This window comes from Ursus americanus, chromosome 8, assembly GCF_024610735.1.
Source record: "Ursus americanus isolate L20-20 chromosome 8, mUrsAme1.1.p, whole genome shotgun sequence".
Classification (NCBI taxonomy): domain Eukaryota; kingdom Metazoa; phylum Chordata; class Mammalia; order Carnivora; family Ursidae; genus Ursus; species Ursus americanus.
In genome coordinates, this window is record NC_142134.1 from 23003109 (window position 1) to 23019809 (window position 16701).

The 16701-nt window shown below is 40.3% G+C and overlaps 1 protein-coding gene across 3 annotated transcripts in view; it reads right to left on the reverse strand.

The window, feature by feature from the left end:
* The window catches only part of FRAS1 (Fraser extracellular matrix complex subunit 1), a 413106-nt gene that overhangs the window by 128868 nt on the left and 267537 nt on the right, over positions 1-16701 (reverse strand). For all 3 annotated transcript variants that reach the window (XM_045790212.2, XM_045790198.2, XM_045790207.2), the window contains 3 exons: positions 13431-13515; positions 10353-10679; positions 1246-1399 (listed from right to left, as the gene is read on the reverse strand). In XM_045790212.2, the coding sequence (XP_045646168.2) occupies positions 1246-1399; positions 10353-10679; positions 13431-13515 (566 nt within the window). The remainder of the gene's footprint in view (positions 1-1245; positions 1400-10352; positions 10680-13430; positions 13516-16701) is intronic.

A 16701-nucleotide genomic window follows, 5' to 3' on the forward strand; every position in this document is an offset into this window, starting at 1 on the left:
CCTTACAGTTTCAATTCGTTCTTTTGTGTCTTTAAATGATTTTAATATGCTTGTTTCATAGTTTTTATGATTACTCCTTTGTTTGAAATCCTTGGAATTTTAACCATTTGTTTCAGTTTTCTTATGATACTATGGATTGTTTCCTCAACTGTTCTGTAATTTTGAATTCTGAGCTAATCTTCAGTGGCTTAGGCTGTGATCTGGAGTTGAGGGTGGACATTCCACAACAGTTTCTACCAGTTTCTGCAAGGGACCCAAGAAGTATCATCGGTCTGAGATTAATATTCAAATGAATGTCACAGCTTTGGGTTCCTCAGACAATGTGCACAGTGTAACTTAACTCTGGATCTTCAGGAGAAACAGGCCTGAAGTTCTTTTTTGGCAGACTTTTTTGCTTCACTCTGAGTCCTGGGAAATACAGGTAGGTTTCTTTGCCATCTCTCTGGGCTGGTGCCCTTCTTGTTTTCTATTCTGTCCCTCTAATTGAAAGTCTTTCCTGGGTCCCAGTTTTATGCAGGATCTTAACTTTCTATCTCTGTGTGAGCATTACTTCTCAAGCCCCTGGGTTACTGGGACCCATACTAGCCTTCTCAGGGAAGCTGTTCCATCGGCTCATGCCCAGACTGGATTTAAGCTCCTTCTCTGTTTGCTACCTGGAGATTTCTCTCTATTCTTGGAAGGTCAGCCATGAGTGCCCTATAATTCTTACTATCTTTTATCTGGCGTTTCTCAATGATGATAACGATGAGGGGAAAATTTTCAAGTTATCATACTCTACTATCTTGCTAGAAGTGGAAGTAACAATGGAGATCTTTAAAAATGTTTTTATGTAAAACTTTTTTTTTTAAGTCTCAACAAGAAGTATGGTGATGTTTTGGAAGGGACATAAGATGGAGTTTGAGAGCCTGAGCTTCAAAATTAAACTGACCTTATTACCTATATATGCTAAAATGAACTGTATTTTAGCAAGTTACTTTCTCTGTAAAATGAACTTATTTTAAAACTTAAATTTTGGATTTCATATATACTAACAAGTCTACATTACTTAGCATACCACCTGGTACATAATATGTGCACAGTATGAAGTTATTTTGACTACTCTGTGTTTAAATGAGATGTGTGAGGTATTAGGAAGTCAGTTTCTTTGGAAGCAAAACCTTGCTGCAGGGCATGATACAAAAGCAAGTCCAAGACTGCTGGATACAATGATGAGATCATGACAAAGGAAAAAAAAAAAAAAGTTACCAAATTGTGGGTGGTCCTGGGTAATTTTGTAGATGATTTCTGAGGCACTGGCACCGGGAGCTTCAGCCTGTAAGATTCTGTTGGTAATCTGCAACATCCCACCTTCTGGAACCCACACCATCGAATTAGCCACAAGCCGGAGACCTGCATCATTCTAGAATAAGGAAAGAGTACAGAATTAAGTTAAAAAAAATCTATCTATCTATCTATCTATCTATCTATCTATCTATCTATCTATCTATCAGCTCTTAAAAGCATAAGTCATCAGGTACTATTGCTGCCAGTCATCATCTAATAAGAGATGCTCTTAGCTCTGGAGTCTCTCTATGAACTATGTATGTATATTGTATGTAGATATACGCATGTGTATGTATATATGTACATACCCTACTTTTTCCTTTACTTTATCATAAGCAAATAGCTTATTTCATTCAGGAAGACAAGTCTCTCCATTTCTTTCTTTCATTTGTCCATCTGACTGTCCTTCCATCCTCCCCATCCATGCACATTCAAGCACCATACATTAAGCATCTGTTACAGGCCAGCTCTTTTGCCAGAAGCCTGATTTCTGAAACTGTAAGTTTCAGAACTTACAGTCCAGTGGTCCCCCCACAGACAAATAATCAGGACTCATCACAAATGATGCTCTGTAAGAAGCTTGAGCAGGGTGCTGTGGGAGAATAAAGGAAAGAGGAGGTTTCCTCCTGGAGGGAGGAATGCTCAGGAAGGCTTTCCTATGGAAATATCATTTAATTCTTGAATGACCAAAACATGGCCCTTCTAAGAAACGAATGGTGAAATGGATTCTGTGCAGAGGGCCCAACCGAAGCAAAGACATGAGACAATGCTCTGTGTGCTTCACAAAATATCCAGGTGTCTGGGCAAGAAGAGCTTATGGAGCCAGGAGAGGGGGTGAATTAAAAGGGACACGTTCTGAAGGTTGGCTGGTAGAAGGTAGCTGCTGTGCTGAAAGTCTCCATTTATCTTGTAGACCCAATAAAGTCAACATGCATCTTCAGGGAAGGAAAGGGGATGAGCAGGTCTGAGGTTTATAAAGCCTCCATCAGCAAGAGATGGAAGGGGCTAGAAGCAACATGTGTCTGGGGCTGTAGACACCATTTAACAAATTCTTGTAATGGCTCAGGCGAGAGAAGATGAAAAAGTCTTCGCAGTGGGAATGGACAGTTAGAAACAGCTTCCAGAAACACTAGAGTCCGAATTGACAGGCCTTGATGACTGACTGAAGTGAAGCCCTAGAAACAGCAGCTGGGAATAGCTGGCTGGCTGAACTCAGCTGGCTGGCTGAACTCACCTGTTTAGCACTCCTGAGAAGGCAACCACCTTAACTGCTAAAGCGAATGTCATTAAGAAGTGTTGCAGCTCCTGATTTGCAAGGTGCACACCTCTTCCAAAGCCTCAGAACTGACAGTTTCCACGGAAGATCAGTGAGCCTGCCTGTGTTCAGCTTTCAGTTTGTTTTTGTACTTTAAAAATCAGTAAATCTGGTATTCTGAAATGGGGCATTTCAAATATGCCAATAAACAGAACGGAGCAAACACCACTCCCAGGAGGGGCAAATCCAGAGCAGAAGACAACACATATGCCTTCGCAGTCACTTGACACGAGAGCATTTGCCCCCCAAAAGAGGTGGTCATAGCTATTTTCACCACAGTCACCGGGGAACCAAGTCAAACATTGCCCACGAGAACAGCAGCAAAGACAGCTTCTATTGTGATAGTGATAGTCCCTAGGGGCAAACTCCCAAGAATTTTCTCCCTTCACAATTGATACCGCACATTAGTTACAAAAACATCAAAATGTGCCAAGAATTTTCCTCCACCCCCTCCCCCCAGAATTCTGGGGGAAAAGTCCTTATTAACTCCAGCAGAGTTTCATATAACATAATACACTCAGACCCAGGTGTCTTAATTGCTAGAAATCTCTCTAATATAGCAGCCTCGTCAAGTTTGATCATGGTTACAGAGATCAGTCATACACCAACAGCCACATTCTGGCACTGACGAGCCAATGTGGTTTTTCATATTCCAAGCAAGTAAGTACTGTGACTGATTGCATGGCCCCAGATGTCTCTCCCACTACATTTCTGTCTTGGCTATACTTTACCAATACAACGCTCTAATTCCTGTGTGAGTGTAAATCTTTAGGAGACAGTACTCCTTGTATGTCGGCGTTAGGACACCAGTAATATCTGGAAGCTTATTAGAAGTTCAGAATCTCAGGCCCCATCCCAGATTCTGAATTAGAATCTGCATTTTATTTTTTTCACCAGCTTTACTGAAGTATATTTGACAAATGTAAGTTATACATAGTTGAGGTACACAACGTGATGTTTTGATATACACACACATTGTGAAATTCAAGTTAATTAAGAAATCCATCACCTCACATAACCATACTTTTGTGTGCGTATGTGGTAAAAACACTTAAGATCAACCCACTCAGCAAATTTCAGGTATACGACAACAGTATTAAGTATAGCCACCACGCTGTATGCTGTATGTCCAGAACTTATCATCCCTGGTAACTGAACTACTATACCCTTTGACTAATATCTCCCCATTTCTCCTACCCTACTCCCTGGCAACCACCATCCTGCTCTGCTTTTATGAGCTGGACTTTTTTAGGTTCCAAATATAAATGAGATCATGCAGAATTTGTCTTTTGTGTCTGGCTTATTTTACTTAGCATAATGTTCTTCGAGGTCACCCATGCTGTCACAAATGTCAGGATTCCCTTTTTTAAGGCTGAATAATATATATTATATGTAATAATATATAGACCACATTTTTATTTATTTTTTTAGACTTAAACACCTTTATTTTTTTAATAATAATTTTTATTATGTTATGTTAGTCACCATACAGTACACCCTTAGTTTTTGATGTAGTGTTCCATGATTCATTATTTGCGTATAACACTCAGTGCACCATGCAATACGTGCCCTCCTTAATACCCATCACTGGCCTATCCCAATCTCCCTCCCCCCGAAGCCCTCAGTTTGTTTCCCAGGGTCCATAGTCTCTCGTGGTTCATTCCCCCTTTCTGTTTACCCCCCTTCACTCTTCTCTTCCTTTTTAAAAATATTTATTTATTTTAGAGAGAGAGGGCAAGTGAGTGGTGGGGAGGAGCAGAGGGTGAAGGACAGGGAGAACCCTGAAGTAGACTCCCTGCTGAGCATGGGGCCTGATGTGGGACTTGATCCCAGGACTCTGAGATCATGACCTGAGCTGAAATCAAGAGTTGGCCACTCAACTGACTGAGCCACCCAGGTGTCCCTTTCTTTATCCATTTATCCATCAAGAGACACTTAGGCTATTTCCAATCCTTGGCTGTTGTGAATAATGCTGCAATAAACATGGGAGTACATATATCTCTTTGAGATACAGATTTCATTTTCTTTGGATATATACCCAGAAGTGAGACTGTTGGATCATATGACAGTTCTATTTTTAATTTTCTGAGGAAACTCCATACTATTTTCCAAAATGGCTGCACCAATTTACATTCCCACCAAGAGTGCATACAGGTTCCCTTTCCCTTTTCCTTGTTATCTTTTATCTTTTTGATAATAGCCATTCTAACAGGTATGAAGTCATATCTCACTGTCGTTTTGATTTGCATATCCCTGATGATGAGTGAGGCTGAGCACCTTTTCATGTACCTATTGGCCCTTGTATGTCTTCTTTTGAGAAAGGTCCATGCAGATCCGTAGGCCATGTTTTAACTGGCTGCTGCTGACGCTGCTGCTGACGATTTTGCTATTGAGTTGTCTGAGTTCCTTATATATTTTAGATATTAATCCCTTATCAGATGTATGGTTTCAAATATTTTCTCCCATTCGGTAGGCTGCCTTTTCATTTTGTTGACTGTTTACTTGGCTGTGCAGCTTTGTAGTTTGATGTATTTCCACTTGTATTTAAACAGGATCCCCAGGGGATGTGGAGTCATGTTAAAGTAGGAGAAGCACAGCTCAGGACGGAAATAGTGATGGGTCTAGAGTGGTTCTCCTGAAATCCCACAAGACAGGTCTTTCAGAATATTTATATTCATAACCAGATAATATACATGCCCCTGTTTCTGAATTATTTGTTTATAATACTTAAGAAGAAACAGACAACTATCTAAGGGAAAGAAGTATAATTCTTCCCACTCATTATGATGAAGATGGTTTTATCAGTTGCTTTCTTCTGGGAGAGAGTCCAGGGAAGATTCAAGAAGAGATGAATAGAAGGCTATACACCATCTTTTCTACAGTTAAAGCATCCAGAAAAGCCAAACAAATTTTAACCTCATTTCCCCAATGATTCTGACATTTTGCAATTTCTTTATCTCCTTGTAGTTTTTTTTTTCTTCTGCACAATGGTGCATATATCTCTGAAAGCTCAAGAAATTAGCCATAACGTGAGTTGAATAATCTCCTGCCTAGTGACGTCTTATATGTCCTTCGGGGTACCACATTAGAAAGCAATGAAATCCCAAAAAGGGATTATGGGGGCATAATGAAAAGAGTGCTTTAAATTAAATAGTTCTTCTAATTCATTTCATAGAACAATGGGCATACAGAAATGTTGGCAATAAAGTTTAGCCATTATATATTGTATTACAAATAAAAATATTAATGTTGTAAACCAGAAGTAAGGGCCTAAGCTTTTATCATTAGGAGGAAAAAAATCTCACAAATAAAATGAAAACTTCATCCCCTAAAATAAATATTGGGACATAAATGATGATCTCACATGACAGTGTACCCCAACCCCAGGCCAAACTGTTCAAGCTAAAAAATTTTAAAACTTAATCAAATAGAAAATGACTATAATGGGATATAATAGGAATCCTAACATTTTATTTATTCTGTAAAAAAATGCCTTAATTTGCAAAAGCTCATTTATACCATAGCTTTTAAAATGCAATCTTAAAGGACGCTGTAAATTTTAGGGAAGGATTATGTGGGGTGGACATGGAAGGTGAAATTTAGATGCTATTTACCAGGATAAAGGATGGAGAGACAACTGGATTGTTTTTGTTTTTGTCAGTATGTGTATGTTCCTCAGAAGCTCTGTTCCTGCTGGTCAAGAATATAGAAACTCCTCTCCATGTAGATTCAACTGTTATAAACAAACAAAATTTTGTAATCTACAACCATTTTTTGATCATATACTCTGAACAACACATCTTATAAGATGCCAAACTGAACAAGCTAAGTAAGTCCATAAAAGGCGAAACCCTGGGGTGCCTAGGTGGCTCAGCTGTTGGGCACCTGCCTTCAGTTCAGGTCATGATCCCAGAGTCCCGGGATTGAGTCCCATGTCCAGCTCCCTGCTCAGCGGGGAGTCTGGTTCTCCCTCTGACCCCACCCCGCTTGTGCTCTCTCTCTCTCAAATAAATAGATAAAAATCATTAAAAAAAAAAAGGTGAAACTCTGACATGTGGTAAGATTTATTTATGAGATTGACTCTTATTCAAAAAATTAACATTTTTGTGCCATATTACTAATTGTTACAAGCACTCTTATTATCAAATGGTATTCCTGCCAGACAACTACTGGGAGGACAAGTTTTAGGAAAATTGAGGAAAGAACAAGAGGGCCGTTAGTTGCACATGGGCCTTACCGAGTTCAAACAGCCAGAGAGGACTCTTAGCAACAGAATTTTCCACCCAGTTTGTAGCATGATACTTGGGGGGCTTTTCACATCAAAGCATTACCCAGTGGCAGAAAGTAACTGCTCAAACGACAAACGAGGTCACGAAGATCATCAGATTTATTGCCAAAGTGGAAAAAAAGGCATGATTTCCAGAAATGCCTCAATTAATGAAAAAGAAGGTAATTTCTTGAAAGCCTGGCAGTGGAGAGAAACCCACCAGTAAGCATGACTTTTCCCTGCCCACATTTTAGCCCTTATTAGACGCCGAATTGCTTTAAAATCATATCTCTAGCAGACTCAGGTTTGGTAATCTGCCCAATTAATGAAAGCCTGTTCAGCAGAGCATTCTTTATTACCTTTCAATCTTTTTGATTTCTTTTGCCTCCTCCCCCCAACGGAGCATGTTTCAACATCGGTCCTGAATCTATTTTCTCTTCAGCAACTCAGCATAAGCCTGGAGGGCAGCAGTCAGATTTCCTCACCGCCAGGCCAAGGATGAAAGTTTAGAGGAAGTGATGCGGAACTTGAGAAATGAGGGTGGAACTGAGAGCTCCTACCCTTCGTCCCAGATAGGCCACCCCAACATCAGCAGAGGTGGCCTGAAGGTTTCTCATCTGGCCCAAGGGATGGATTCAAAGGTAGGAACATGGGAACCAGCCTCACTCAAGCATCCCTCCAAGTATCTACCCATCCAATAAAAATGCGCTACACTCCTAGGATATCCCTTGCTCAAGAGAGGAAGACTCAAATAGTTGCTGCTCACACAACGTTTTCTTTTTCTAGCTTTTCCTCTCCTTCCATCTGTATCAGCGGGTTACGTTTTCTACTGAACAAAACTGGGATTAATTTGTACATCCATTCCGCAGGAATTAGACCTAATCCCTTTCGCCACTCCATTTAAACTACCAGGTAGACATCAGCCAGTAATTGGCCAGACTCCAAATTTAATACACAGGCAGCCTCAGGGTAGGGACTTGGATGCCCATCTTCAGAAGTGGCTATCAGACTGAAATCAGTCATGTCTGACTATACATGTGCTGGAAGCCATTAACAGCTGAGGCAATTTTTTCTTCTTGGACTCCAGTGGACTTATGATTATAAATAGCTTCACTTGTAACAAGATGTGGTGAGTCCAGAGGGAAGATTCCAGGAGGCTTAGGGCCCAGACTGCTTGGATAGGACATTGAGAAAATGACTAAATTGCTGTCTCCGTTCTGTCCATTAGGAGGATCAGAATATATATGACCAAAACACTGAAAAATATGGGCTAGAATGAAAAAAGCCACGTGGGTTAAGCGTGATGAGCCAAAACACACTTGAGTCGAAATCACAGCTCCAGCATGAAATGTCTTTATAAAAAATAAACATTTTTAAACATCTTAAAATGCTTTTAAACCTTTTCTTCAGTTTCCTTTTTTGGAAAATTAGAGATAATAATTGCACGAACATCCTAGAATGATCATGAACATCAAATGAAATAATTTATATCAAGCATTAGTACCCAATAAAGGTTAAAAACAAAACAAACAAAAACACCTCCCACCCATAGAACTTCCTTTAGAGGACATAAGGTCATCTGGCCCCTCTTCTAGCCTTCTTCATTAAGATGTTGTAAAGATCAGTAGAATAGATTTGAAGAAAAAGCACTTTGAATTCCTGAAAGGAAATATAGTATGCATTTGTAAAACATCAGTATTACAGTATCAAATTTACTAGTACGTACTGATGGATGCTGGTTTCATTATCCCAGTTCATTGGCTTAGAAGCCATTAGTTTACCCGACGGACATGTAAGCACAACAGTATAGGGGATGGAGTGAGGACAGGAGGAGGAGGAGGGACAGACACTGTAAATACCAACATGAATCCCAAGTTATAAGCACGACAAGGATTCTCAAGTTCTGTGCTTATGTCTTATTTATAAATTAAACTTTCATTTCTCCTTGCTTCGTTTTGGTAGTCAAAGCAGTTAAAATTCCTAGAAATACCCTTCCACCTTAGACCATAGCATACAAAATGAGAGTGCCGTCCCCTGAACCGAGCTCCAAATGTGGAGACTGAAACCACTACAGGAAAGGCAGCTGCTAGCGTTGCACTGAAATCCTGTTGCAATCTTTGGAAGGAAACCAAGCAGGAAGAAAAGAAACTTTCTGTGTCTGTCTAGACTTCATCTCTCCAGAACCAAAACTCCTCTCCCAGGGCGATTGCAAGAGGGTGATAATTAGGATTAGCTACAAGGTGGCTATCGGCCAACTCGATCTCATAATCAGCCTGCACTTACTCCCATCTATCTCATGCCACCATCACTGTTTTCATCAGCTGCAAATCATGAGACAACAGCCTGAGAAACTAGCCAGCAGACTATGTTACATTCAGCTGTTCACCTTCACAAGGATCCGTCACAAATTCTGAATGATCTTCGGTGAGAAAGTGACAAGTCATTTCTAAACTGTCCTCAGCAAATCAATCTCTCTAGCTAATCATTAACAACACTTCAGTGGCTACTGATATTTGGAATGAAAAGTTCAATAAAAATGATAAGTCTCCCAATCTACTACCATGGGAAAGAGCCATTCTAGCTATAACAGAGAAAAGAGCTTCTAGTGAAATATCATCAAGTAATAAATGGTTCTGAAAATGTTTTTTAATAAGTCTCTTAGATCTGGCATGGGTTAGCCCTGCATTTCCCAAAACGTGATAGCCATCCCGTTAATAATATCCAAGAACATTTTATGTACAATGTGGATGAATATTTTAAAAAATGGTTATGTATTAATTTTAATATTTTAGAAGTATAATTCTACATTAAGCCCATGATTTCATATGCATCATTTATTAGGATGAAGCCACAATAAAAAAGTTGATACGAAGAAAAATATTAAGTAAATACTAGGGAAGGTATTCGTGGACATGACAAAAACATATCGAGGTGGCACGGGAATGCCCCAGGCTGACGACTGTTCCTGTGATGGTAGAACACAGAGTTTCCTCTGTGGACTAACAGAATGGCTGAACTCATCCTTTATGATTCATCATGATAAACTATGAGCTTCACATTGCATGAGCTGTTGCAGCAGGGCAGACGAAAACGGGTGCGCTTGATTCTTGTGGTCATGCTCAGGAAGGAGACAAGAGCATCAGTGGACAATGAGGCATATTTATGGCAGCAAGTCAACATAAAGGTGCAAAAGTTTCCCTTGTGTAGACAACATGGGGCAGGTCCTTCAGATCACAGTGCTCCTAACAAAATACACACTGCTCCCCGAGATTGGGTGTTGTGTTCTATGAATCTTTCCACATCCTAAGTATCTCCGTAATAGGTGCTAGGTAAATGTTTGAATAAATACCTATCTATATCTTAGCTCTGTGAATATTGCACAATAATATCATCCATAAAATTTCATATCTAGGGGCAAGGAAATTGCAGCTCAGGAATGACACCTACCTTGGGCACCATCTTCACGTGGAACAGTATATTTCGAAAGGAATATCCATCGTTGGCCTGCAAGACTGCAACATCAGATAGGCTATCTGAGCCATCGTGAGCATAGTGGAGAAGGCCCCTGGAGAGTTCATCCAGCCGGAATTGATAGATTGGGGTTGCCGGGGACGGAAGCGTTTGGAGCAACTGGCCATGAAGAGGAGGATCAAGCACTTGGACCACCACATCCTGCGGGTTGTCGTCATCTCGGATGTCGAGCAGCTGGGTGGTGATGGTTCCTCTCTCCCCTCTGCTAATATGGAGGGCCTCATTTCTCAGCACATAAGGGGCCTGAGGAGTTGAAGGAAAGGAGGAGGAGAAGTCATTTAGCAGGAAAGGAGAGGACGACCCAGTGGACCAGATACAGCTGTGCACAACCTAACTGATAATTCTATGCTTTTGAAGGAACTCTCGAGGCTCCAGCAAAGTGCCAAACTGCGGCAGAGTCCAAGTATTTGTCGGAGGTGTGGGCAGTCGTAGTCATCAGAGCAAATGAGATTACTTCACACTTCTGGTTCCGGAGGCTTCTCAAGCCACGTCAAGGCCATCATATTCACCAGAGGCAACTGAGACGAGCTGCTTGTTTCCAAATCTCGGAAGTCTCTGCTATCTTGATTTACACTACATCGCCTGCACTGTAACTGAAATCAGCCCCGAGTCAAGGATCCCAACCAGCTGTCTGCCTCCAAGAGAGAACGGTAAGAGGCAGGGAATTCTTGCACTTGTGTTGCGAGTTGAGCGCTTGACTTCAGCTACACTGCAGTATGCTGACTTGGGCCAACATATTTCTGATTCTGAATTCATGCAATATCTGGTCACAGCCAATAATTTTCTTTAAGCCATCGCATCCATATCTTGAAGGGCCCACCCCAACTCTGGTTTTAAAGCCTGATAAGATCGAGGTCTGAGTCAGACAACCACCTGGTTAATTCATGTGGCAAATTTTCATGTTTTTCTTAGGATTATTAGGTTTCCCCTCACCAGCTTGAGTAAGCAAATAAAATACTCTTTCATAAAGATAAAAGTTAATGAACCACAACAGAAAAAATTACCCCCCCAAAAAAAAATGAGGCCAGAAGCCAAAGAAAACATCATCTTAGTTTTTTATATTGTTTGAAGTTGAACCAGCTACGACTTTTCTCAGCACATTGCCTTCTTTAATCCAAATGGCTTTCTTTTAAAACTACCCCTCCTGGCCTCCTGAAAATTTCAGTATCTATTAAAGTAATGTCTAAGTAATGTATCATTGTAATAGTAACATAGTAGGAAGCTAGACAACAGCTACTCCTCAGAATTCCCAAGTGAGAATGCAGAAGGTGTGATTCTAGGTACGTGGGAATGAATGGCCCCTTGGATTCTGAATGAGGAGAGGTCAAAAGGTGATGTCAACATCCATAAATGGAAAAGATCAAACCAACTTGCATGAGAAAATCTCGGGGAGGTTCAAGACCATATTGAAATATCACAGGAATGTAAAGGAACAAAAACAAAACTAATTTCTAAAATCCCATTTTAAAAAATTAAAAATGAAAAAAGTTTCTCATATAATAAATAAAATGTAAAAATACTGTCACTATCTATTCAGTTGATTTGGGGAAGATAAGCAAAACTCAGGGGACCATAGGAACTTCCTGTCTCAAATGAGAAAGGTACTTGCCAGTCAGTACCTACCCTAGGTCTCTAATTCACCTAATTAGACTAACTACATTAACACAAACGGAAAGGACAAAACAAAACTTCTGAGTTTAGGTACTGAGAAACTTCTACGCCAGATAGTCCTCAGACTTGATGTGGCCCTCTGGCCCATATTTACAGAGATAATATGTTTTCGTTTTTGGGTTGGTCTTTTATTGTTTTACCTGCTTGAGTTTTAATTAAAACAAAATTCATACTCTTAGCCCAACAATGAGGTCAAATGAACCTCAGATCAATTTCTACTCATCCCTCAACTTCAGTCACCCTTGAAGTAAGAATGCCATCAAGAAGAGCAGAGCTGGCCTGTGGACACCATTCGGGAGCCACTTGTGGTTATGTCCATATTATCCACAGTCCATGGTCTTTTCATGTTTGGAACAACAATTTAAAAAAAAATCAGTTTTAAAACATTAATCTCATGTCCTTCCCTGAATCATGACTAACACTCTAGTGAGGTCTGGATATTTAGGTAGTCTCGGTTCCCATGCTGATATCCCACTCTCTTGTTGTTCACAACTTAAGACTATATCTATCTTCCTACTTTCTTTGCACATCCGAGCTGTTCAATCCCTCAGGCTCAGCTACTCAGACCATCTACCACTATATGTATTCCGGACACATAAGTACATCTTCACAGAGATGAGGGATGGGAACAGAAGAGCCATCACACCGAGTTTTACAGCATCTACCATGATTTCCTCAGCCTTCTGTTTGGCTGATGACCACGCCGGCACCTCGTTTAAGTAGATCCTTCATAAGATGCTGTACCCGCTGCAAACTGATGAAAATATAGTCCAGCTACATGACAGATAGGCAAAAGTGGCTGAAAATAATTTCATACCCTGAGGGAGAAATATTTAGGCGAAACAAACTCATTTACCTAAGATTAGGAAGGTCTTAACGATTGGAACAGTTTCAAATTATTCTGAAGGGCTGGTATCAGATTCAGTATAGTAAAGTAGGGCAGCCTAAATCAGTGGTCAAGAACACAGACTTTGTAGCCAGATTTTCTGGGCACAAATCTCGGCTCTTTATTTATCAGCTATATCACCATAGACAGGCTACTTAACCTCCCTGTGACTTTAGTTTCCTGATCTGTAAATTGGGAAAAACAAGACCTCACAGGGCTATCATGAGGATTAAATGAAAAATACTAAGAAGAATACTACAGACATATTAGCAATTAGTTGTTATTGCTGTTGTTCTTAACCCACAAGTACTAAAAATTATTCCAGTGGTATTTCATGGAGAAACTGAGACTAGATTAATTTAGCTCATTTTTGCTATAACTACTAGAAACCTTGATTCATGCATGTGAAATTATTAATTGTGTGGCGTTGTTATTACCTGGGTTGAAAATGCTTGTATGTTGATCAGCTGGGGCTCAGAGAAGAACTGCTGGTCACTAATTTTCAGGGAAAAGTAACCTTTCCTAAAAGAAGTCCCCAAGAAAGGAATGAGAAAATGCAGTCATTAGTCTCTAGAAAAACAAAGATTAAAAATATCTTCAGCTTATATGCATGGAAGAATTTAGATCAAATCACTGCGTGATATCATATTCATACTGTAAATAAAAATAACCAGATGAAGATGAACAGAGTGACATACAGGTAAAACAATGGTGTATTCTCCAATCTCAATAAAATGCAACAATTACATAAACTTTTTGGTCTTGACTTTTCTAAAATGACTATATAAATTGTTGAAAACTCAGTTTTTATCCCAAGACAGGTTAGTAATATAGTGAAGGTTAATGGTAAAATTGGAGAATGGAAAGGAACCTATCATAGTCTCTGATTAGCTCTCAGTGATCCCCTCTCCCTGCAAACCCTCACTCCAACCTGTTTCCAAATTATGACAGTAGGCCCCCATGAATGATTCTGCAATGTTTGTATTACCTGATTCTATCTACCGGCCCCCCATTCTAGCAACACACATACACATTCAGTGTGGATGGGACTAGGGGAAGATGGCTGAATATTCCCTGGGAATTTGCAACTGGCCTGAGAGCCCCCTTTTGACGATGCAGAAGCCACAGTCTACCATGATGAGATGTAGAGCAAGCCTGTCTGTAGGAAGGAGGTAAATGAGGCCTTTGAGCAATGAGACACAGAGACAAGAGGAAGCACTGAGTCCTGCTTCCCGTTCCTGGTTCTAGCTTCTAGGCTTATCCCAGAAGCCCAGTTGTCCTTGATGTGTTAGAGATTTGAGCCACATCTGCAATGTTATAACAAGCCTTACAATTTTCTTAATCTAATTCAAACTGACTTTCATTACTTGCAACCGAAGAGTCCTAATTAATAAAACAAAAATAAGGCTCATTCTTTGCTGTGGTTTTTACTTCCTGTAAGAGTGTTGTTCCAGTAGCTTCAGAGACAACTAGAAGGGAAGGTAGGAGTTGCCCACAGAACTCATGGTAGGCTTGTAAGACGTGTGATTAATGCATTATGAGAGGTTTTGAATTCTGATCGACTGTAGGGACCATTATTTTAAAGGTATTTTTTGGAACTAACTACTGCTGATACAAGAAAGAATGTGGATGGATCTCAAAAGCATTATGGCAAAAACCAGAAACAAAAGATTATATACTGTATGACTCCATTCGTATGACATTTCAGAAAAGGAAAAACTTAGTCTAAGAGTAAAAAGCAGATCAGTGGTTGCCAGAAACTGGGGGGAAGGGAGTAACAGTAAAAAGGAGAGCTTGAGGGGTTGATGAAACTGTTTCAAACTTGGGGTTTCAAGACCACCAGAATATATACATTTGTTAATGCTCATAGAACGGTACACACTTCAAGATGGGGGATTTTATTGAACCCAAATTATACCTCAATAAAACCGATTTAAAAAAAAAAGTAAATCCTATTTTCCCTCCCATTTCATCCTCCCCTTGATTTTCTGTGCCATTTAAATCCTGTCCCTCTTCGCTCCCATCTCCAGATGTCCCGAGAAAGCAATTGATGGAAACAACAGAAAGAAGCAAGAAGGGGTGGTTACTCCTAACCTACTGGGGGAAAATGACATTTTGGTGGCACTGAGGTTCGGGTTAACTGCTTAGCATCCCAGCAATGCTGGCTTGCCACCGTGGCCGTGTTTGCAGGTTGTCCTGTACTCCACAGGAGCATTCTGACCCCAAAGGAATCCAGTGCTAAAGAATCATGGTCAGGGTTTCACAAGGAAAAACAAAACCACAAACCTATATGGCAAGCTGCCCCTTTTGCATTTGTCTCATTCGGCAACTTACAGAATTTTCTTTTTTCATGAATCACTGCCAATCTTGTTTAACTGTTCTTTTGTTTAAATTTTTAGATAAAGAAAATCCGATGCTAAATTGGGTAACCCCAAAGTAATAGGAGTGCTGCAAGAATTCTCTGCAAAATAGTCACCATTCTTTGTCCTGTTTGGGGTACAGAGCTGACTCTGGAAGAAAAGAGGTGATGAGAGATTGAAGAGGTGAAACAGACAAGAGAGTAACTTTGGTTGTCTAGGGGGCTTTACGAACTTGACTCACTTTTCACATGATTCCAAGGCAAAGGACTACAGGTACGGAGCTGTGTGTGTGTGTGTGTGTGTGTGTGTGTGTGTGTGAGAGAGAGAGAGAGAGAGAGAGAGAGATACAAACAATTAAGGAGTACACTTGAAGCAAAATGAATGCAGGATTTGGAGCGTAAATTACAAGAGTGATTCTATGGCATCAGACACCAGAGTTTTAAGTTCCATCTGTAGCAATATGTCTGTGCAAAGATCTTTTGCCCCTTGAGGATGGAAGTATGCCCAGTAGTCCCAGTATTACTCAGGAGGCAGAAATCATAGTGGCTAAAGGCAGGGTTGTGGAGTCAGAGAGCCAGGGATTGGAGACTTGGCCCTGCTTATACTCTCAAGGCCTCAGTTTCCCTATCTGTAGACTGGGAACATAAAGAGACAGAGTTCCCATGAAGTGTTTAATACAATGCCTGGGTCATAGTCAGCACTCAGGAAATATCAGTTGTTCTTATTCCTATAAGATGGTCTTTTTTTAAAAAAAAAAAGATGGTCTTTTGACGTTCTGGCTTGAACTGCAATAGAGAAAGTGGCATCGCTTTTCTCCCCATCTATCTACTAGCCCAAACCTTAAAAAAAAAACAAAACTCTCCAGTGGCGACAGTAGAAAATATTCACCGTGAATATTTCAATCCATTGCTAACACATATAGTCTACTCTGAATTATCTGCACTAATGAAGCACAGCCGGATGAAGGATAATCCACGAGGCTAATCTTTGGGGTGCATTCTCTGATTTCTGTTTAGCAGATTTACTCCGCTAATTATATGACTCTATTTGCTTGGGTTAGTGTTAACATTCAATTGCATTCCTGAAGCATATGTCAGCTGGGGTGAGGAAGACAGCCAGAAGTGTGCTAGGCATCAGAGGAAAACTGGATCCGGCTTAAAAATTAACCACAATTAATCCCATAAAGTGGATAATAAAAAGTTCTGACTCTTAGCTTCCCTCCCACTCTGGAATTCTAGGAACCATATACCACTTTGAAAAGTATGTGCTCCATCTTCTAGCCACTGCTCACTCCTACTATATCACCCTAATGTTGAAGAAGCAGCTCTAGCAATCTGCGTAGATAACC